The sequence below is a fragment of the Mizuhopecten yessoensis genome, unplaced genomic scaffold (genome assembly GCF_002113885.1).
Source record: "Mizuhopecten yessoensis strain PY_sf001 unplaced genomic scaffold, ASM211388v2 scaffold9963, whole genome shotgun sequence".
NCBI lineage: Eukaryota > Metazoa > Mollusca > Bivalvia > Pectinida > Pectinidae > Mizuhopecten > Mizuhopecten yessoensis.
Genome location: NW_018408310.1, coordinates 916,620 through 941,105, shown reverse-complemented (window position 1 = coordinate 941,105; position 24,486 = coordinate 916,620). Strand labels below are relative to the sequence as shown.

Below are 24,486 nucleotides of genomic sequence, written 5' to 3'. Positions count from 1 at the left end.
ATTTTGGTATAATGAACTATATATCAACCTTAATTGGAGAGACATACATATTCGTGAATCCTTGGCGCTCCTTCCAATTTAGCCCATCGGGAACAGGAAATATCTTGATCAAACGAACAATATCTCCGCTAAACAAGGGTGATATAAACTTTATTTATTTTACAATAATTATGAAACAAGTTATTCAACTTATATTAATCACTCTTGTTGGCCCGTATGTTAGCGCGCGGAAGGTCTTTGTGTGGGAGGAAACAGGAGTACCCGGAGAAAACCCACGTAGTTGGGCAGGTGACCCCATACCTTTTCACGTCCGATCGGGGAAGGGTGATATCATTTTTTCTTCCTCCTATCTTCCTTGTATTTAAGGGCAGATACGGAAAAGCATACTCAAAGATGTCGTATGTCTGTAAGATGAATATTAATGTCACGTACATGTTTTTAAATTCTCAAATTGTTTGCTTTAAATCTTCATTGATTTGCAAAAGCAAAAGTAAAGGAGTAGTGAGCTACAAATATATTTATTTTACAAAATATTTCCGTCTTCCTTATCTGAGCATATGATTAATCATCTGACGTAAAATGAGAGATGTAATCGTTCTAAAAATGCGGAAATATTTTGATTTGGCAGATACTAACTCAAAAAAAGGAGCAATGACGTCTGATTGTTTGAGTAGTCTTGGGTAAAGGACCATTGTCTCTAGAAAATATAAAACAATTAAAATAAATCGAGAAACAAAATAAATCTTACATTCTCTGCAGTAAGTGAATCAGCATTCTTCGATCACTTAACTGGCTCATATAACTAATGTAGACGCTCGGTTCCAGCCGACGGTTGCAAGTAAAAGTATCGCACTGTCCTATTTCATAGGCTGTAAGACTTTGTGATTCATTATAATGCTCTGTAACACTCTGACTCTGACTACGTGTAGCTGTGTTGGGTTGACTAATGTCAAGATTGCCTACACTCATAATAAATATAACCAATGTTGACGTTTCATTTTTTATTTGTTGATATGCTATGATAGTTTTAATGCCTGAAAGGTTATAAATACATTCTGTCCATGAAGGTAAATGCTCAGAAATTAATCTTCATCCGTTATATTTGGGTTTGGGGTCCAAGGTCAAAAGTACTCTTAACACTGACAATAATACACTAGAACCGTTAGAACTGGAAATAATTGTTTTAATATGTGTTTCTATTAAAGAATATTTTTGACTCGTTCTTGCAATAAACGTTTATTTCTTATTTCAATACACATTACTCTATAAAACAATAAACGTTTATTTCTTATTTCAATACACATTACTCTATATTACAATAAACATTACCTCGGTATTACAATACACTAGGTATTTTAAATTAGTGTTTCCTTGTTATTGCAATACATATTAACTCAGTATTATAAAACAATTACATATATAGTCTGTGTATTATGATTCACCTAAACTCGGTTTATTTAAATACTGTTGAACCTGCTATTAAAAAAACTTTTGCACTATAGATTCACAATATACGTTATTTAATCAATATCAAATTACAGTATAACTCGGTTTTATAATAATAGATATGTTGACGCTGTATTACCATTCAAGTTAACTTCGTATAACAATAAACACTATTACGATATTACATACACATTAACATTGGAAAATATTGTTTGTTAATAACTATTACAAATGTACCTGTAATACTAACTCGGCATTACTAGAGATGCTTAGTCGCTATTAAATATAATACACGTTAACTCAGTAAAGCAAAACTTTACTTCTTCGCTATAACGAAACACACTAGCTCGAGTCGAACATCGTTTATTCAACCACTACCAATCTGTGTGTCGGCCCGACAATTCATTTTATAGAGAACATGTCTAATTCTTTCTGTTCAAATTGTCCCAGCAATACAGCTTTCTCACAATCCGGTCAATTTTGCTGAGTTGTCGAGACTCGGCTGTATCATGAACGATTTACATACCGACTTACCTTGCAATAAATTATGACTGGCTCCATTTAATTGATTACCGCAATGTTTTACCAACCCTTGAACTAAAACTAAATCACTTGTTTTACACAACCCTGACTCTGCATTAGTTTTCAAGGGTATCCCAATGCACTATACAAGTATATGCGGAGCAATATTTAGCCATAAGGGTTCTTTGGACAAAACTTATATAATGGTTTTCTTCTAGCGTAGTGTGTATCACGTATATATGTATTTTATTTGTACCTTATTGTCTTTCATACATAGCGTATATACTATTTATAAACTGAACGTACAGATAGTAAACGTTAACTTAAAAAATCACGTCCATGAAGTCGTCAATATTCTAAAAAAAATAAGGTCTACTGAAGTAAGTGACCATGCATTTGCTGAAGATCACAATGTCCATATATCTGTTTTGTCCGTTTTCTGATAAAAGGAGATTTTGAAATGTGGTAAATGTGAATATAGCACGGTGTGGCAGGCACTACAACTACAACTTTTATGAACTATAATAGCCGCACAGACAGTGACCATAAACATTTACTCATAAAGGTAAGACATTTCCTGCCGTAAAAAGCACATTATTCTGTCATAACAGTGTAAAATAAAATGTTGGTTAAATATGCTCTGACATTTTAATTAAAATTTAGACTCGCCATTACACAAACGAGTCCATTGATTTCATTTAAAAATCCCGACAATTACACAAATGTTAGGAGGAAACATCAGCAGTCATATTTTTGCAAATACCTATGTTTAGGTTGTGAAGAAACATTTTAAACATGTTCACATCACAAAATATTTTTTTTTGCGTAAAATCGTGACGCATATTTTAGTGTTCAATTCAACATCTATTTTATAAGTACAATAGATAAATTTGAGCACCAGCTCCATGTACTATCATAGGTAGCATTCTCCATAAATAAACACATAAGTGGCAGAGCGAAAAGGAGAACATCCCTAAGAATAAGCACATGCATTTACATTTAAACTGCAACCCACTATATGAACATTACCAGCAGAAATGCATTTCATTTGAGTGTGAAAGCAAAAACTCTCGTAACGTAACACATGGTTTACTTATGACGTCATAGATAAACCTTGTTCAATGAGAGTCTTGTCGCTTCGATTCGGATAACATGGAGAATGCCCCTGCGTCAAACGTTCAAATGACTACGTTTAGCTATTGGCACCAATTTTAATTATATACATGTAAGACTGTTACGCCAAAGTCGTTAAAAGTTACCAACACAAAACGAAAATAATCCCGAACACTACAAAGGAAAGAAGGCGAAACTAGGTATTCAGTCCGCTTTTGGTTAAATGTTTTCTGGTCCGTATATTTTACCTGTCAAGTTCTAGAAAGTGATGTGGTCATTATCGATATATAACCACACATTGGTCAGGCCTTAAACTAGTACAGAATTAAAATCACATATTTAGAAATCATATAAAGATGACCAAAAGTAAAATATCTTTTAATTGGTTAAGAAGCTTATATTGATTCTAAAATAGTCCTTTAATAAATAAAACTTCAAAACTCTACAAACTCTAATCGACTAATTCAGTTCAACTGTAATCTCTGTAGTGTAACAGATAGTCCGCTGAAATATTGTATTCTTTTAAAATATTTAGCATGCTAACAATGCCATCCAGTGTTTATTTTTCCCTGGCTTGGATTTTGACATTTGACAAAGTAAGTCTCAATTCAAATGAAAACAGTGTATTGCTGTCTTCACTCACGGGAAATTGCCTGACAAATTGAACCTATTCAGAAAGGTTATCCCTTCCTGATCTTGTTTGTTTTTCGTCCATTTTCTAACGTTGCCTTCGCAAATAGCACCCACAAAGACAGCAAAAGAAACTAGCCCTGGACAGGTTCTTTCGTTTCCTTACGAGGCTAGTGTGTTTGATATCGAATATGATATTTGTCTCTAGCAATTTTTTTCCCCGTGTGATGAACTATTATGTACGTGACAAAAGTGTTATTTTATGGATGTTTAATAATTCAACAGTTCATGATTATGAATCTTTTGGAATTACTAAAAATGTTTACCCTTTAAGGGCGAGGTCGGGAAATTTCAACCCTAAGGGGGAGGATTCTGAAGTTGTTATTCTTAGGGTGTGGTGGCTTAAAGATCTTTACACGAGGGTTGAGATTACCCATCACACCTCAATGAGGTGAATTATACAAAATGCATTATTGTCATTACGTCAATGAATTGTTGCCGTGGCGTCATTGTATTACTAGTGTGAGGTCATACAACTTTAATGCATAGGGGAGTCCCCCGTCTCAACCTTAGGGTGAGACAACGATATCTCACATCAGGAAAAATGTCCGGGTAAAAGATAATATAAATAATTCGAAAATACATTTGACAGTCAGCTTCTTGACATATTGAAACACTTATCAATTTAAATTTGGGTTACCAATATTTGTAGACGACAAATTTTTCGCTCAGTTCGATTGGATAGAAAACTATCCTTTTATTATAAATAAATACATAACAATTAATATAAATAAATTGAATATCCAATAATAATACATAGTATATGTACAACAATGTGGCAAGCTCGAGGAAGGTCAGGACTGCGTCATCTGTGGTGAAACTGTCAATTCTAGGTAGGTTGGTGGATCCTTCGTATATGGTGGACAGTTTGAAACCGACACCTCCGATTTAGATACATCCTGTGTCACGTCTGTAAAAGTGTATGGCGGGGGAGGGTCTGCATCCGTTCCGTTTTGCACAATAGCAGATATTGTTGGTAATGTTGGAGTAGGAGCTGTGCAGAAAATATAACAGACTTTAATGTTCAGTTGAATTTATGTCTGCAGAAAAACACTAGTACTCTATTCCGTCTTTGCGTATTGCAGAGTTATCTTCTCTTATGAGCAGGTATTGATTCTTACTTCATTTGTTTGTGAGAGTAACGTCATCAATTTTTGAGAAAACGACGTAATTTTCTCACACAAACCAATGACGTAATAATCAATACCTGCTCACAAGAGAAGATAACTCTGCAATACGCAAAGACGGAATATCGTTATAGTGATTAAATATCTATTTTATTTATTAAATAAAAACTATTAAACAATTCATATCAACTTATATCAATCGGTTGTGTTTACCCCGATGTAAGCGCGCAATGGGAATCCCTGTTGTAATACCAATTGCAAAACGAGGTGCTTTGCGAAATTCAGTCAAACTTCCATAAATCGAACTTCGATTATTCGAACTTCTCGATGTGTCGAACTTACGGCAAAGTCCAGATTTCCCTCATTATATAACACTACTAATATTCTTTTCATGAATAGAACTTTTATAATTCGAATTTCTGTCTGTTTTGAAGTATAATCAAGGCCGTTATAAAAACATTGACAATTACAAATAATTAAACCAAAGTAAAGTAATCACCTGCACTAAAACATTGAACTGTCCCGTGGTTACTTTTATAACTTTTGTTGTGGAAATACTAAAGTACAGAAAACAATACTTACCTCCTTTTGTTTTTATAAAATTTCGAAAAATTGATACGCACAAAGTATGTATGAGGGAAAGGGTGATATTTTGATATTTAAGAAACATGGATTTTTCATTCTTTTGTACCACTGTTCCTAAATAAACGAAAAGGTCATATGGTTCAGTTAAATATTGACTTTGGCTATCTGCACATGAACACATATTTTTCTTATCAAAAAGGTCATAATTATTTCTTCATAAATTTAATGCTTATTATACATACTTCTTGCAAATTTTCTTTGACACGACCGGATACTATGGGTGAGGCAGGCGACTAAAAGTATTAGAATGATGAGGGTGATGACTGGCGAGGCGTAGAACAAAATCAGGTCTGGAATATCACTGTAACAATTAAAAACACGTGTCAAATAACCATCTCTGCCTATAGAAATGTCGCACATATATGAATGCTAACATATCACCACGTTCAACTAGACGCTTGATCGATTGTAATTCAGGAGTCTGGTCAGACTCAGTTATAATCCCAATCACCAGAGGGTAGTGGTTTTACTTACGTTTGCGGACGTTATGTCATAGTTCGTTAAACCTGACCAAAATCGCAGGCTCAAAAATTCTGATCGGTCGCCTGTTTAATGTCATTGGAGTGTATCGATAAACGGAAACAGGAAGTACATCCCTAGTTGAAAATCCAATGTAGGGAGACAGTATCACAATTTCCTTAAATTCTAATGTTTAATATTAAACTGATGAATATTGTATGTTTATTATTGACAGAACCGTGTGTTCTCTCAATATTAAAGTATTTCAAAGCAATCCAGGCATTACTTCAGGGTTTTTTATTATCAATGAGTCACATGTGTCCATTTTTCTGTACTTCAGGAAACCGGCTACCTATTTCACTACTGTGAAGTTTTTCAAGAACGATAACTCTTACCTGCAATTACTATGTGTATATGGTTTTATTATAAAATGTCAATTTTTATATCGTGTATAGAGAATTAATTTTACACAATTTCAGCATTTATTAAATTGATATACTTTAATGCAATACTAACATATGCCAGTATCATGTCTATTGACATTATTTTGTAAAAATATTGTGTCTTTCATATTTTTTTTCAAAATTCACTCCTTTCTACATAAATGTCCATTTAAAATCCTTAAAATTCTGACAACCTATATTTATTTTGCGGCAGAAAATTTTCTTTACTTTAAAGCAATTTAATTACAAAATTTGAAGAAATTCTACTGAGAAATGGCGACACAATCCTATTACCTTAAGCGATCGATCAGAATTTTTGAGCCTGCGATTATGGTCAGTTTTAGCGGACTAGGTATGTCAACGCCGTTAAAACATTTCAAGGAATAATGAAATTAATTTGAAAAAACTTACCTGTACATGCGTACCTGAAGTATCCGTTTATTCACTATAATCGAGAAAAATGTAAGAAAATGTGTCAAATCTCCAGAATAGTACATATATTTCCACTGAATAAATCACAACTGATTATGAGCACAAAGCCAACATGGCTGACTGAGGTTGGAAAAAAAACATGCATAACATGTGAGATTTTACCTGTACACCATTCAAAACACTACATTTTCTCTCTCAGGTAATCTGGCTTGACTTGTATCAGTAGCCTTGTTAGCTTCATGAATTATTGTAAAATATGCATAAAATACATGCAATCATTCTTGAGATTTGAAGCATTTTCTTACATTTTTCTCGATAAAAGTGAATACACGGATACTCCAGTATTGCGTGTACAGGTAAAAAAAATCACGAATTAAAATATTCATTGCAATTTTGCGCGATTCAAATTTTGCATTCAAAAGTTAAAAAGTGTGTGTCTACCTTTGACCAATGAAATGATTTACCAGATATCTGGTAAGCTTCATTCTGACTTAACGAAACGATACCGTCGACTTTGACCAGACTCTCTGTTGGGCATAGCTTGTCAAGACAACAAGAGTCTTGTTGAACGAGACTAGTGAATGCTTTTGTGTTGATTTTATCAATTGGGTTTAGTATCGACCGTGTTGGAGCCGAAGCATTACCTTTTTGCTTTTGAACTAATAATCCTCCCCAAAAAAACAGACTTTTCAGGCCTATGAAACAAAATTCTGGATTTTTTGTTCAATTTCTTAACAAATGTTAAATGTTCTAAATACACACTTTTATGCATTGAATAAACAAAGGAAGTGAAACGATAAAGATACACGATCATCTGAAGTCGTTTTCTTGAGGATTTTACTTAATAATAGTATTAGATATCGTCGTCGATTTCACAGATGCGTTACGAAAAAGACGAACAACCTTAATTAAATTATGTGCAAGTCAAAAACTAAAACAAAACATAAGTATTATGTCACGGGAGAGTATCGATTCAATACGACAGGAACAATTATTAATTTTTTGTAAGTAATCGTTTACAAAATATTTCTGGAAATTATTTAAAACAAAATTTGCTTTAAACTTTAAAAATACAAACATGTTTACACTGTCGAAACATTACATTGAATAAATTAACCCATAGCAAACGTTAAGGAAAGTTTCTGACATTGTTTTACTGCCATTTCGTTACCTAAAGCAACTTAGTTGATGATTTATTGATAAATTACAGAAGACATGTCTCGTTCCTTATTAGGAGCAAAGCCACAATGTTACAAGGTGTGTGTGTGTGTGTTTAAAACATGATGCACATATACGTTAAACATAACGTCTGTTTCTTGAAATAAAGTTCACCGATATGACATGTATACAATGATCAAACTATGATGTACAGATTCCCTTGTATCATAGACTAATCTTTAGTGTATGTACTTACGCCTTGGTTGTGGAACTTTGTGGTTTTATTGTCGTTGTGGAATAGAAATCTTGTCCGACGGCAACTACAGTGAAAACAAACCGTGTTTAGATAGGAGATAACTGATCAATGATAATACATAATACTTCTGAAAGATATTTTGAAAACAATAACATTATTTAACAATTATTTGATTTGAATGCTTATTTATGTCAAATCTCAAATCAAAATCATGAAATGGACTAATCAACCTTAATCCAATTAAAATTCATTCACTTATTAGTTTTCTATCATACGACTTCCTTGTTATGTGTTTGCATGTGTGTCATTCCCGTTGTTTTTATCTACCATTGTGATCAATGATCAATCACCTGATATGACACTTGACAATCTAAACAAAACGCAAAAACTGATATGACAATTGATTTAATGTGATAAAACTCTAAATATAGGACATTGATCTGCAACGTTTGTTTAACAGTGAGATTTAAGGGTTTATCATGAAAATGAAGTTGACATTTTCCTAGTGATTTATTTACCACAACAAATGGACCAAATAGAGGGCAGTATTGTGTTTATTTGAATATCAAGAAAAATGTCGTGATATAATGGGGAAGTAAACACCAATATGATGTGCCTAGTCAGTGTTAATCGTTGCATTTTTATTAATTATATAATTACAAGAAATTGTTATTTATTTTCGTTATTTTGGAGATGTTTTGATTCATGTTCGAAAATATTGTAATATCATAATCGTAACTCCTGTTATGGGTAATGTCTTTCTCGACCCCAAACTTTGCCGTGTTTTACGTTGTGACTAAGTCTACCATTATATACAAATGACATATGTCACTTTAAAATAAGTAACATATGAGTGACTACAAGGATAATACATTTAATAATTTCAAGGCTTATGATTGGATATAGATTTGACGCATATCAAAAACAACAAGTAAACTATTAACACACGTTCCTGTTATACAAGCGATACATTATCAAGTATTTATAATTAAACACGTAACCAGTAGATTTCAGCAGTATTTTGGTAATTTTAAAATAGAAAGAATAATTTCTATAAAAAAAGGTTAATAGAAGTGCCGTTTCAATTCGCAACATATACCAATCGATATTTTTCTTCTGGCTTATCACATGACCAAACAAAAGCTTCCAATAAACAGTCAACGATTCCACAGTTTAATGTTGTAAAGGTCAAACTCACTACATAATAATGTTAAGGTAAATGTAGAAACATTTTAAATTGCTCACTCAAGTTGTAATTAAACTGACAATGCTTTATTTTCCGTATCCAAAACATATTTATTTTAGAGCTTTATGTATGATATAATTGGTATTTTGAAGTAATACAGGATGTCACACTCATTTATTTGTATGGTTATGTGATATGGTCCAATGCACAAGCACGTATGTTTTAAATAGGCTAATCTAGCCTGGAGCCACTCACATGTGTATAAGAATTGTTCTTATGGTGAACATCCGAGATCATTGAAAAGTTATATATGTAGTGGAAAGCGTTTTAAAGAAAAGCACGTAACAGCATTATTGACGGCCGTGGACCTCATGGGGACGACGGTCAGGTAACTCACAGTTGAGGCTTTATATCCCCAATTACATCACGCTTTCCCCCGCCTATGTGTTGTTGACGATTAATTGTCAGCAACCATAGCATGACTGACAAAAAATCTATAGAGTTATAATGTATTGGTCAAACGGTTGCCGAAATATTTGCTAAAATCATATCAAGCTTAATCTGATATGATCGGACGTGAAATGGTATGGGGTCACCAGCCCGACCTCAAGCGCGCTATCATCCGGGCCAAAAATAATTATTTATCTAATACTGTTTCGTATGAAATATATATCATATAAACTTCATTTTTTTACAACAATTATGAAACAAGTTATTTCAGCTTATATTAATCATTCTTGTTGGCCCGGATGTTAGCGCGCGGGGGTTTTATTGTGGGAGGAAACCGGAATACCGTAGAAAACCCACGTAGTCGGGCTTTTGTGAAATGCAAGTGCGCTATCCACTCCACCACCCGACCATCCCTGTTTCGTAATTGTTATGAAATAAATATGTTTATCTTTTATCTGATATGACGTCCTTGTATCTATTGAATAGATAACACATATATCTGAACGTTTAACGAGTTTAACTCCGATATCAACATTTCAGTCTAATACAGTAGATACAATGTAAACTAATAATAGATCAGTCCTGTGATAACATCATATATCATGAAATATTTGCCAACGACAAGTTCGATGACCTTGCGCATCGAGTTATTCAAGATAATGTTTACACAAATCGGACAGCGCCTGTTTTGATTATTCGTCTGATCAATTTGAAATAGTAGGACATTTACTTTTCACAAATGTTTTACATATCCATATTCATATTTAACATAAACTGAAAACAGTAAGATACATGTATATCAAATTGTGAGGTCGAATCTTAATAAATAAGACGGTAAGTATCCACAATATGCCAATGGGCTCCAATATTGTGACGTCACAGTTATATAACGCTGCGAGTTATGGCCATGTTTTAAATGAGAATCACTTAACCAACGCTACATCATGTGACCACGCTTTCATGCTAGTAGGTCTATCATATAAAGCTTTAGATATTCTTAGAAATGAGTCACAGTGACAGGAACACATCATTGTTACGTGGTCGATAAATACACTTTCACTTTTTTATTGGTCTACATTAGTATTTAATGTCATTGTATAATGTTTAATCAGTCCTACGAATAACAGATACCTAAGAAATGCACGTGTTTTTTTTCAATTCTTGAAAACTTTTTACATAATTCTAAACAATTTAATGATTTTTGTATTTTCATATTTACATACTTAAATACTTACGACTTCCAAGCATACGCATCTTCCCTGTCATGTCTATGACAATAGCTTTGGCCTATGATTTGCCAACAGGTATTTCTTCTACCACGGATATCTTGCCTATACAAACGTGTTCGCCCAGCCTTTGTTACTGTTATTCTTGTTAATGAGTTATGCAACACAACAGGTACATATGTGCAGCAGTACGGATATATACATATGTATAGTAGTTAGCCTTTGTCTTTGTTTTCGTGTCTGACACGTTTTAATAAGTTTATGGACGAAACCTTAGCCGACATACGCGGAAATTTATATACATACAATATTATGCAAAGCACAGACGATGGCTTCTACAGCATTTTGTTTTAGAAATTCTGAGGTAACTACAAGCATAGACACGGACTTTTGAGTATAGTCCTGGTGTTATAGTTTGACTGATGAGTGATTTGGTTCAAATTATGTATAAGTTGAAGCATAGGGGTATAAATATATAAATGATTTAACAAACAAAGCACAGTTGTCTTTATAAGGCATCTATTTCAAAACTAATTGATTACAGGCATGTGCACCGAATAAATTGAGTGTTTCCTTGTGTTGTCGGTATAGCCTGGCTAACATGCTGGCTCATATTATGAAAAAGTTATGAATTGTTTTGTCCCTGTTCTGTTAATATATTAGAAGAAGTACAACTCTGAAACGTGTGTGTAACATACCTTCCAATGCGTAAAGAAGAACAAGAACCACTGTCTGGTGCGTGAGTCCTGCCATGGCCTTCAGTATCCGTATAATGGGAACTCTTTAGCGTTAGGTCTATTTGTGTTGATACTATGTATGTGTATTTACCCGTAAACCCGACCGGATACTAATCGCAGTTACTGGGGTGGAACACTCTGCATGATCCATATACTACATATATATATATATATATATATATACACACACAAGGTAGGTATAACCGTCTTTGTACCCAAACATAATGTTATTTACACTATATAATACACACAAGGTAGGTATGTTATTTACATACACAGGGTGTCGATAACGTATTCATTAAATGTGAAATGTGAAATGTGACACACATGTTGTTGTTTTTTTTGTGAGAACTCGGATACTCGGTGAGCCGAGTCACGTGTTGTTTTGATCTGTTTTAGTCCCTGTAATCGGATACGTTAATATCTATGGCGTGTGACAGTCATGTACGGAATGTTCCTGAAAGACAGAAACGCCACAGAAACGCTAGCTTAGAAAATACACGATATCATTATTAAAATTATGGCCTGTAAACTATAGATATATGCTCCCTTTTAGAAATATTTGTGATTACATTTAATACTTTTAACGCTTTTCAAATATTAACACTATTTTTATATATTTATTGTTTCAAAAGGGTCATATCTCAGGGGCCTTTGTAGGTAGGGGACACCAAATTACTTAGAAACCTAGGATATGCTACTTTCTTTTTCTGTGATAATTATTATTGCTTTTTATCATATATGTGATTATCTCACTTTACTTGTAAAATAATATGTTTTTGGTATTTTACATATGTTTGTCGCAATAATAACTCTCAAGAGTTAATGCTCCTTGTTTACCTGTATGCGACGTTAAATAAAGTTTCTTGTATCTTCTATTTGTTCAACTTCGGGAATTCGATTTTTGATTAATTCCCGCTAATATTAGGCATTGTAAAATAATGTCGAAACGAATGTATGCTGTAATTATGTACAACATTTCAACATTAGAACATGTTTGAGGTAGAACTATAAATTGAAGGGCTGTACACTCACGAGAAGTTCACTGTTCCTTTGTCTGGTGCCTAGCAGCGACGTGTTCTCTCAGTATGTACATTAGCAACTGTGCCTTCTATCTTTTCAATTTAATTCAATTTGCCCCATAATTTATATGAAATGCTATTATTTTGCTTATTAGAGTAAAAGACATATATATCATTTGATTAAAACATATGATAAGCATTTATCTGAAACAAAAGTCGAATTGACACTTTTGGTATAATTAACAATATGTTTATTTTCACCTTTTTTTAGTATAAATATAACATTTTATGTTAAAAAGAAAATGCATAATGATTATAAAAATGATCTGTGTAAAAGAAATAGAAATTATAAGAAAGATAAATCAACCCAATTTGTAAACGATAAACTTATGGTTTATTGATAAAAAAAAATGTGGAATTTACGATAAACGATAAACTTATGGTTTATTGATAAAAAAAAATGTGACTTTAGTCTATACCTTTTTGTATACAATGGCTTTTAAAGATAATATATCTGATAAGGCACTACCGACGTGTTTTGCTTGACCGGCTGTTGCTAATCAGCAACAGTACTCATGCTTATTCTGACAGGGGGAGATAGCATACTATCATACTTATTCGAATCGAATTGTTTATTGTTTTGGTGTTCCCAATTTTTGAAGTTATCTCCCTTGATCCATGTTCTGGAAATTATTTGCGGGAAGATACAGACAGCCAAACAAAATATGCAGTTTACTGGCAAATATAGCTAGTTCGTTCATTTAAGGACTCATCAGTGCCACTAAATAATGAAAGTTCACGTCTGAGGTGTTACTGGTAACATACAAAATATAGCAAAAAGGGAAATATGCCTGTAAGTGATGTCCTGGGAACAGATGGGGAAGTTTTTACAACATGACTACCATCTTTTGCTTACCCCTTTCTAACCACGTTCCTGATTAGAACCCAATAACTTACCTCTGCAGTAGGATGTCCAAACTGTCTATTACATTTCTCCTTTTTACCACTTACCAATCCTTGTTTTTAGCTGGGGCAGCTCCGTCAGTAAAAACTGTCTCCGCTCAAACCTCTTGCCGTAGTGCCGTAGTGCCGTGCCAATACGACTGAGATATGTGGTTTAGGGTGCCAATCAAACATGGTGGGTAGAATACAATACACTTTATCGTATGCTCAGTGGATAAGGAAAACACTTATGAAAAGAATTGCAACTTAACATATCATTTCTAATCAGATTCCTGGCAGTTATCTTGGGCAGCAATCATTTAATGAAAATGCGTCAGAACATCCTAACAGGTCAATAGGCGAAATAATTTAACACTCCAGCTGTATAACACATTTCTCATGCCCTGGTTAAACTGCAACAGGCGATTATCTCGAATCTTATCAATCTAACAGTGATATTCGCAAACTGGTTAGTAATTTGGTTAAGTTGAAAATTGTGGTAATAAAGATCATTCTGAAAATATCAGACAACTTGCTGTTTGCAGCATTTTTTGAGTAAGCATTAGTTCTAGACACTGAAGTACTTGGTATGATAGGCCATCGAAAAATCATGATTATGCTTGGATAGCCATTCTGTTTTCGAGCCACTAACCATTAACTCGTAATCATAAGACAGGTCTATTGCCAGATGAATTTCTGCATGTATTCTAGATATATATTACAAACTTAACTAAGTTCTGCAATTTAGCAATCTTTAACTAAACCTGTACTATACCGAAACAAATCGCTGTATGTTAATTATCATCAACGCAATGAGGGCTAATTCATCATGAGGGTGGATATAAGTTGACATCATACCATATATACTACGGTGATAGTAACGTTTGTGGTTATTGGAGGGCGTTTAGTGTATGTTCATGACTGCATTGGACTAGTCCTGTAATCATATAAATGTAGCCTATTAAAGGTTGCACATTTAAAAAATAGCAATATATATTTCGTATAATAAAACAAATAAAATTTAAAGATATCACAACCATAATCCTTTTCTTGATTTTAATATATGAATAACATATACGTAAACAATTATAACAGGATTATAACCTCATTTAAACTTGGTCTGAAAAAATATCATGAATTATTTTGAAGTACTGTCAGCTCTAAATAAGTCGGTGGATCCTCTGTATATGCCGGACAGTTTGTTAATGATTCTTCCGGTAAGAATGCACCATGGGAAATGTCTGTTAATGTATAAGGAGGAGGCGGTTCGCAATATAATCCATTTTGGACACTTCCTGATATTGTTGGCAGAGTTCGTCGACCTGAAAACAACATATTAAGTCTATAAATGCAATACTAAAGGTAATCAACTATGTCCTTTGTGTTAATACATATATAGTAAAACAAATACCTGTGTTCATGTCTGTCTGTTGGTTATATAAAGTAATTTGTCTGCCTGTAGTCATGTCTGTCCGTTGTTTATATCAAGTATGGGTCAAAGTGTAGTTTTGTCTGTCCGTTGTTGATATAAAGTAATACGTCTTCCTGTAGTCTTGTCTGTCCGTTGCTGATATATAGTAATGAGTCTACCTGTCGACTTGTCTGTCTGTTGTTGATTTATAGTAATGAGTCTACCTGTAGTCTTGTATGTCCCTTGTTGATATAAAGTATGAGTCTAAGTGTAGTTTTGTCTGTCTGTTGTAGATATATAGTAATGAGTCTACCTGTAGTCTTGTCTGTCCGTTGTTGATATAAATTAATACGTCTACCTGTAGACTTGTCTGTCCGTTGTTGATTTATAGTTATGAGTCTACATGTAGTCATATTTGTCCGTTGTTTATATAAAGTATGGGTCTATCTGTCGTCTTGTCTGTCCGTTGTTGATATATAGTAATGAGTGTTCCTGTCGTCTTGTCTGTCCGTTGTTGATATATAGTAATGAGTGTACCTGTAGTTCTGTCTGTCCGTTGTTGATATATAGTAATGCGTCTACCTGTCGTCTTGTCTGTCCGTTGTTGATATATAGTAATGAGTGTACCTGTAGTCTTTTCTGTCCGTTGTTGATATAAAGTATTGAGTCTATCTGTCGTCTTGTCTTTACGTTGTTAATATAAAGTATGGGTCTAAGTGTAGTTTTGTCTGCCCGCTGTTGATATAAAGTAATGAGTCTACCTGCTGTCTTGTCTGTCCGTTGTTGATATAAATTAATGAGTTTATCTGTCGTCTTGTCCGTCTGTTGTTGATATATAGTAATGAGTGGACCTGTAGTCTTGTCTGTCCGTTGTGGATATAAAGTATGGGTCTAAGTGTAGTTTTGTCTGCCCGCTGTTGATATAAAGTAATGAGTCTACCTGCAGTCTTGTCTGTCCGTTGGTGATATAAAGGATGGGGCTAAGTGTAGCTTTATCTGTCCGTTGTTGATATAAAGTAATGAGTCTATCTGTCGTCTTGTCCGTCTGTTGTTGATATATAGTAATGAGTGTACCTGTAGTTTTGTCTGTCCGATGTTGATATAAATTAATGAGTCTATCTGTCGTCTTGTCCGTCTGTTGTTGATATATAGTAATGAGTGTACCTGTAGTCTTATCTGTCCGTTGTTGATATAAAGTAATACGTCTACCTGTAGACTTGTCTGTCCGTTGTTGATTTATAGTTATGAGTCTACATGTAGTCATATTTGTCCGTTGTTTATATAAAGTATGGGTCTATCTGTCGTCTTGTATGTCCGTTGTTGATATATAGTAATGAGTGTACCTGTAGTTTTGTCTGTCCGATGTTGATATAAATTAATGAGTCTATCTGTCGTCTTGTCCGTCTGTTGTTGATATATAGTAATGAGTGTACCTGTAGTCTTGTCTGTTCGTTGTTGATATAAAGTATGGGTCTAAGTGTAATTTTGTCTGTCCGTTGTTGATATATAGTAATGAGTGTACCTGTAGTTTTGTCTGTCCGATGTTGATATAAATTAATGAGTCTATCTGTCGTCTTGTCCGTCTGTTGTTGATATATAGTAATCATCAGCATCATCACGTCCTAGACAGGAGCTGACCCATAGTGGTGCGGTGCTCTAGCGATGAGTCTAACTGTAGTCCTGTCTGTGTCTGTTTATATAGAGAGTAATTAGCCTACCCTGAGTTTGATGATTTATTTGCGCCATTTCGCATTTGAATGTTTATTAACTTTTAATTCTCGTTGATACGTCATTTCATCCCTAAATGACGACATTCAGATTGGTTTGCTAAAACCCGGTCAGTGCGTCTTTCGTCTTAATCAAATGACAAAAACACGCGAGCTAATTTGCTAGCTTTAATTCTTTTTCTTTTTTTATAGTAGAAACCTCATATTTAGTTTGTTGTTCCTGTTCTTTGGTCTTTTAAACTGAAAACAAACTAAACGTCAGATTTGTTTATACTCATCTATTAGGGGCGAAAAGACGAGGCAACAAAAAGACGTGTGATTTGTCGGTTTTTTAAGCTGAAATGTCGTCATTTCGGAGCAAAAGGACGAAACAACAGCCATTTGAAGTTAACAAGTTGGGTCGAAAAGTCAAAATAACGTCATTGCGCAAATCAGCCACCATACTGTTGCAGTGTGTGTCCGCTGTTGATACAGGTATAACAGCTTTTAACCTTCCTTTGTGATTGTCTATCCGCTTTTGAAGCTACACTCACGAACCTACCTGTAGTCATTTTTGTCTTGCACTGTCGTATGAGATGATTCAGACAGAATATACAGATTAGGAGGATGACGACGGTGAGGACGGGCGATATGTAGAACATGACCATACTGGATAACTCGCTATAAAAAACAAACCAATATATTACTTTTTTAACACGGAAATGCAATATGAGATTTTACTTTTTCAATTTAAACAAATAGACGTAAACATATACATTGTAGGTTTATCACAAAATGACGAAAGTCACCACCAAAGCGATGAAACGAAAAGTGCCAAGGCTTATGAACGAAAAGTCGATACGAAATGATTAAATTTCATGAATATACCTTACTGAAGCACATTTGCAATTTCTATTTATGTTTGAGAAAGTAACAATATTATATATGAAATCATAACATGTCATAAAGGTAGTGTCGAGTAAACATTATTTCCATTGCTTATCGCGAAAAGTTTAAATCTACACTTCATCGTCGAAAAATAGGTTTTGTATAAGGATGAAATCAATTGATGCATCATTTCTATACTCGTTTGATAAGTTTTAAAACCCAAATTGTCTTTCTACTTATTCTTCCACAACTGTCGTCATCAAACGAGATATTTGAAGAAAAGCACTTACGGCATCGGAGTTGAACTGTCAAAATTAATGTTGGCCATATTAAAATGCTGTGCATAAGCAACTGAAATAACAAAGTGAAAAATTAAGCATTTTCAACTTTCCAAGAATGATGTCCACTGTCAAGAAGTAAACAAAATTAAGGGCCGGGATCAGAAATACTTTTCTCAATTGAGAAATAACGACATTTTATTGTCTCTAAATTGTCGTTGTCTCGTCAGTTTGCTTTTGATGAAGATAGAAAATTATCAACAAATAATTGTCGTAGTATGTTATTAACTATCTCGCCCTTTTTTTCTTTTCTTTTCTTTTGCTATTTTGGTTGGAAATAACAACATTTAGCAAAATAAAACAGGCCGTTGTTTCATTATTCTGCAACGACACAACGACTTCTTTTAATTTAAAATCTCGTGATTTTGCGGCGGCAAAACGAAATAAAGCCATTTGTTAGCGAAAGACTTTTTTTGTAATGCAAATAGAAAAGTAGAAATGATGATTTAAAAGAACTCAGTAATGCATGTGTGATATACTCAGCTTTTTGTTGTATGACAAATAAAATATGTTGGTAAATTCTTAGAGGTTACATAACAACGTTTTACTTTATACACAAACAATGCACATTGTTTCAAGACCGATTGGTATCTTTGTCAATCTATTTATACCTGCGCACAGCAGTCAACCCTTGAAGCGCAAGTCAGTCATAGCTTGACAAAGGGACCAGTCGGTCTTGAAACAGTGCGACACGTTTAATACATACATTGTTCGTGTATAACGTAACACTTTGATAGTACATGTTTCCAAACTGCATGGTAAATCTTATTGAAGATATCTCAGGGATAACGATGTATTTTATTGTTCATGTACATCAAAAGGTTCGCTCCCAAATGCTGCATATTTGTTTTTCATTTCGTTATCAATTTATAACTTTATTCACATTTTTTCTTTAAGATGTTACTAAGATGCAAATAAATGTAAATTTAAGCTGAACTTGATACACCAAAAGTTTAACGTGACAATAGAAAAGCAGACATGACGCACACATCCCCGTAATCAGGTTACTTATCCACTATAAATAGACAGGCAATAAATCAGTGTAACCGACCGGACTTTTATTGACGTAGCAAAAGACGGTCTTTTCAATTTAAAACAAAAGTACAACATACAAAATATACACGTCAAGTCTATCTACACTTATAGTTAGTATCCTTGGCCGAATTGTAGCCAGGTATTATCTTGTTTGTCTCGTATGTCTGTGTTATGTAATAGTTTAATGTGTCGTGAAAAGTTTTATGATTTTAGGAAAAGCATACTTCAATATGTTTCCTATGTTCGCCAGGTTTCTACCAGAACTACACGTTCTTTTAACAACTTTATGTGAAAAAATGTAGAGCAACTTATTTTAAGATGTTTTAGGTTGTGTGTGAGCATTTCAAGAAACAATTTCGAGAGCTCATTGCATATTCTACCTATTCTAGAGTCTAAATGCATTCCCGCAGAGGCTTTTATAAATGTGAGCATTGTATGGACCAATTTAAAAAAACTCACTCCATTTATTAACCAAGTCTAGACCTGTGTGTTTGAAGAAGGAATACCTAAGAAACTGTTTTAGATGCGACGAATAGTTTGATAGTTTAACTTGTCAGGATCTGGACATGTGATATTGTTATTGTATATTTATTTTGTTATGTCATCGTATGTATCCTGTCCGTAGTAAATTGTGTATTGCAGGGCCATATTGTAAATTATATGTACATCTTGATATGTAACTCTGTCTAAATTTTTAAAAAAAAGTATAAATAAAACATGTCTTTGCTAGAAAAATCACTTGACGCAAGAAAACCATCGTATGACATTGTCACTTTCATATCTTACCAAATTCGGATGGCATCCATACACAATGTACAGTAGGTTATAATGCCATGAGCCGATTGTTGATATCATCAACAGTATGACGGCAAAATTGCAACGTTTGATACTACTAACCATCCCTGCAGAATTGGGGATTTGCTTTTGTGCCCTCTACCTGGGGACACAAAAGCGACAAAAATAAATCTACTGCACCCGTTGTAATATTCGGAATCTTTATCTTTCTTTCTACTTCTAACTATCTTTTATTTCCTAGCGCCTTGCTTGGCAATACCCCGCTTCTGGCTTTCATGTTGAGCGTTCGCCCAGGTGTAGAAAGGCAATAGGTTCTGTCCCCAGGCCGGGACATACCAAATTCCTTAAAATGGTAGTTGTGTTCCCTGCTTAACGTTCATCATTAAGGGTAATGGCAACAACTGGTTCACCTGTTGTTAGAATAATCTGACCAGGCGGAATGCTTTACTGAGTGCCTTTGGTAAGGCGTTTCAGTGAGATAGCACCATAAAGTCGGCATCAGATCTGCGCTATCACAAGGAGGCAAGTACACCAACATACCCTGTCTCCAGCACACATACACACATGTACGCTTACACAACACACATGTAGGCACGTCTGTAAATGACAGCTTTTACATGACGTTGAAAAAATAAAACCCAGCGAAACCTGATGGCTGTTCAAGCATGTACGATAACTACACAATATGAACTAAATGTTGAATAATAAGAAGTATAATTGAAGTTTCTATAAGATAAACATATTTCAAACATGGCATATCAAATATTTCATTTGGAATTCATAGGCAGTATGAATGCTTACTGTACAAAGGACCTTAGCTCGCTTAATTGAATTTGTCTATGTCGAGTTCAGTTGGTATTTCCATTGCCTATGCATGACAACTGAATCCAGTTCAATACTTTAATGTGCCCGATCCTTCCATTGTTCCCATACACCCATTCCACACATACACGCACATACAAATGTGATGAAGCAAACTCATGACACGAAAATAATTAATATTGTCCTAATTAACAGCAACCTTCAAATATGCACACGAGCTAAAACTATGGAACAGTGTTTTAGTGAAGGCCACAATCTCACCAACTCTGCCTATGTAACACATGCACATTCTCTGATGTAAGAACGATCACCATCTGAACATGTTAATGAGCATGCTTTTAACAAACAGGATATATATGCATTGAAAGTTTCAATGACAACAAGAAAATGACCCAATGTGACTTATGTTACCCTAGTTAGTTGCAGCTGACGTAGATAAAAATTGATAACGTACCTTGTAATGATAATGACATCACCACTGCAGCTCTGTCTGTTAGACCCAGCATGTTGTTCACTCGCAAAATACACTCGACCATACCCGGCTCCTGACAGCATTAATAATACCCGATGCATCACTTACGCGCCCTCCTAAAGTAACCGACAATAATACACCTTTGTTGTGTTACTAAATATAGTTATATTTGCTCTATTCCTAGAACCTTACATTCGTGTAGGGGTCAGAGGTAGAACGGAAAATTTCAAATAGAGAAACCACTTTTTCATGTTATTTAACGGATTCATGCACAGTGTTCTTTATACAATAAAATCAAACAATTGCTACTATATGTGTATGTATATATATGTTTACTTGCATAATAGACAATGGTGCATTACAAACTTTGGAATTCGTCGTACAGATATGTCAATGTTGAGTAACGTACAGATTTTGCACGCTTGATATTGACATTTCGTTTCTACATGTCTATATAGCTATGAACTTTTGTACCGTGGTACACTTTTCTTTTGTACACAAAGATATAAAAATCCATATCATTGTGTACCGTGGATGGTACATAATGATAGGAAAGGACACTTATTATCACACCTATGCTTTTATATTTTTCTGCACCAATACGACGGCTGAAAGAGCTGTGGCCCAGAACAAAAAAAAATCATTAAACGGTCGGCTATCAAATGTTATCAAGTGTGACAAATTACCTTTTGATAAGGCTGTCATCACATACACGGAGTGTTTATCTCATGGGATACATTGTATATGCAATTCTCAATAAATCTGGCTTCAATGGCAATCATAATACATTTAGCTTTTAAAAATGTCATACACTAATCAGTTAATATCATTTACAAAATAATGTTAAGCGTTCCTACAACAATTTCAAACGATTTTTTCCAACACTCACGACTACATCCAAATTTTTTTTTAAAAAAAGCATCATTAACTCGAAACTGGAATTGATAGGGACCAGTCGATAGAATAAAAGACTTCTACATATGCTAATGTATCTTTCATTGAATTTGGATTATAAAACGGTTCTTTTATGAGAATGTAATCAATAACAACATGTTGGACGGCATACATCTTTAAAAGAACGAACGTCGCTTTACCCTTTATATGAGAGTGGGTATTAAGGCCCAATATTTGCGGAAATGTAACACTTATGGTACATGAAGATTTATTTTCATTGTGTTCCACGATACACTTTAACGTGATACATACAGAATTGAAAAAAAAAAGTGTCCGCCTCCTGTCGGCCATCTAGTCTTTCTTGCGTATAAAAAAATTGAATATATTTCCCCTTTCATTCACCGACCAGTTTACGTTGAACTTCAGTCAGACGGTTAACTCAACAACGGTAACAGAGATGGTGTAAAAGTGAAAGCTTAGTAATATGACAGGACTTATAAATGGTCAAATTGAAATATATGTTAATCTTTTTTTTATATATATATATATGCTTATATGTTTATCTTAGCAGAGAACTAATGCCATGTTTGAAATTGTGTTTACAAAACGAGCAACAAGTGACCATGTCTACGTGTGTTATACTTATCCATTATAGACTTTGTTCATGTGACTATGTGGTCATATAACCTTAAGAAAACGATTTCAATCGAGGCAAAGTCGAGGTTAGTATCTCTTTTCACGTCAATAGACACATATACACATTCATCAAAATAAGAGTCCTTCATTGTTATATCAGACAGGAAATCAGAAAACCATCACGCTATTTTTATTTACAAACAAAATGGAACGTAAAATCGGATATAAAAAATAACTGCATTAAGAAGAGAGCATTGTGACAATACAAATGAATTGACGTCATATTCATAATATTAACCTGCTTTTATATAAATAACCGACCTCCACGTGATTATAATCCGTCAGCAAAGAGAATGGAGGAAAATGATATCATTAGATATAGTTATTTATATTTGAAGCATATTAAACTATGTAAACATACGCCGCATGTAAAAATAAGCCTTGTTTTCATGACCTACATAGTTTATCTGTGTCATAGCATTGAAATATGAGGCGAGGAGGTACCTGTCACTAGCACTCCTTCAGAATATGCAGAGTCATTGAAGTGCATCGAAAACCTGAATAATTACATCAACTCGTTAACTGATCGAACGATGAATCGAAGGCCATGAAATATCAATATTTCTTTTCATAATAGGAACTGCTCAACAATGTAATAAAAAATGGCCAACATGTAATGTGCGAGTCGGATGAAGTGTTACACCAATTTTATGTTTAAAAACGTAAGTTTGTCATACATCAGCTCATTATTGCTGTTTTATGTACAGTTTACAGACATCATTTATCTATCGAATTTTCATCATTATGATATTTGTAAAGTTAACGCTCCCATTGTGTTTTGTATGAGACTAACACATAATTGTTAAATCTACATAGCGCTCCACGGGTCTTAAATTCACGTGTGTGTATATATTAATGTGAACATCATGATGTGACCTTGATAATCTCTTTTTCAATGTCAATGTTATCTTTCAATGGAGTCCCACGTCCTTCACTTGTTGTTGCTGTAATAAATCTGCATCTCACGTGACCAGTAACCCGTATAAATCCTCGCATTACAAAACTATAACGTAAGATCTGCATTTCCTTTTAAGTACACACATCAGGAGATATATCGATTCTATCAAGCTGTTTTTGCGAGAGTGTGAAGGGGATGGTTGGACCTATCCCCCTCCTTCCCAAGTAGCTCCCTTAAATCTTGTTCACTAGTACTAGCTATGCCCAAGCTAAGGGGAGATAACTCCAATTGAATTTTCGCGCCGCGCCAAAATTTCGTCACACTTTTATACCATCGGAAGAACGGTAATTTTATCGTGCTTGTCCATGTTATAGAAATGGATACATGGTTGGAATTTTATCTTCGATATCCCTCGTCACTTTACTACAGTCTATATTACAAATATCATGGCGGAAACGCAAGGAGCGGAGATTGTGAAATATTGCAGAAGCGACAATTTCCTTATAAAACCGAGTACATCCATCAAAATTATATACAAATGTTCAGTAATTATCCCTTAAAATAAGTATATATATATGCCTATCTGTCAAAACCGTTCTTGGTATGAAAAATGCTGTTGAAATCCCAAGGGGTAGTATAACGGTAAATCCAATATGGCGGACACCTCGCCTCGAAAA

The 24,486-nt window shown here is 34.2% G+C and overlaps 2 protein-coding genes across 4 annotated transcripts; both read right to left on the bottom strand.

Annotated features, from left to right (window-relative positions):
* Positions 1 to 4,439: 4,439 nt before the first annotated feature.
* On the bottom strand, positions 4,440 to 12,027 carry LOC110459084. 3 transcript variants are annotated; one of them, XM_021511172.1, is made up of 4 exons: positions 11,852 to 12,027; positions 8,292 to 8,355; positions 5,726 to 5,844; positions 4,440 to 4,765 (listed from the first exon to the last, which is right to left on the bottom strand). In XM_021511172.1, the coding sequence occupies exons 1-4, from the start codon at positions 11,904 to 11,906 to the stop codon at positions 4,566 to 4,568; spliced, it is 438 nt and encodes a 145-aa protein (XP_021366847.1). In that variant the 5' UTR covers positions 11,907 to 12,027; the 3' UTR covers positions 4,440 to 4,565. The 3 variants fall into 3 exon arrangements, with proteins under 3 accessions (XP_021366847.1, XP_021366848.1, XP_021366849.1); XM_021511173.1 differs by lacking the exon at positions 11,852 to 12,027 and adding an exon at positions 11,151 to 11,424; XM_021511174.1 differs by lacking the exon at positions 11,852 to 12,027 and adding an exon at positions 11,163 to 11,410.
* Positions 12,028 to 14,985: 2,958 nt separating this feature from the next.
* Positions 14,986 to 21,421, bottom strand: LOC110459059. Its single transcript, XM_021511107.1, has 4 exons — positions 21,304 to 21,421; positions 18,150 to 18,210; positions 17,534 to 17,652; positions 14,986 to 15,176 (listed from the first exon to the last, which is right to left on the bottom strand). The coding sequence occupies exons 1-4, from the start codon at positions 21,383 to 21,385 to the stop codon at positions 14,986 to 14,988; spliced, it is 453 nt and encodes a 150-aa protein (XP_021366782.1). The 5' UTR covers positions 21,386 to 21,421.
* Positions 21,422 to 24,486: the final 3,065 nt, after the last annotated feature.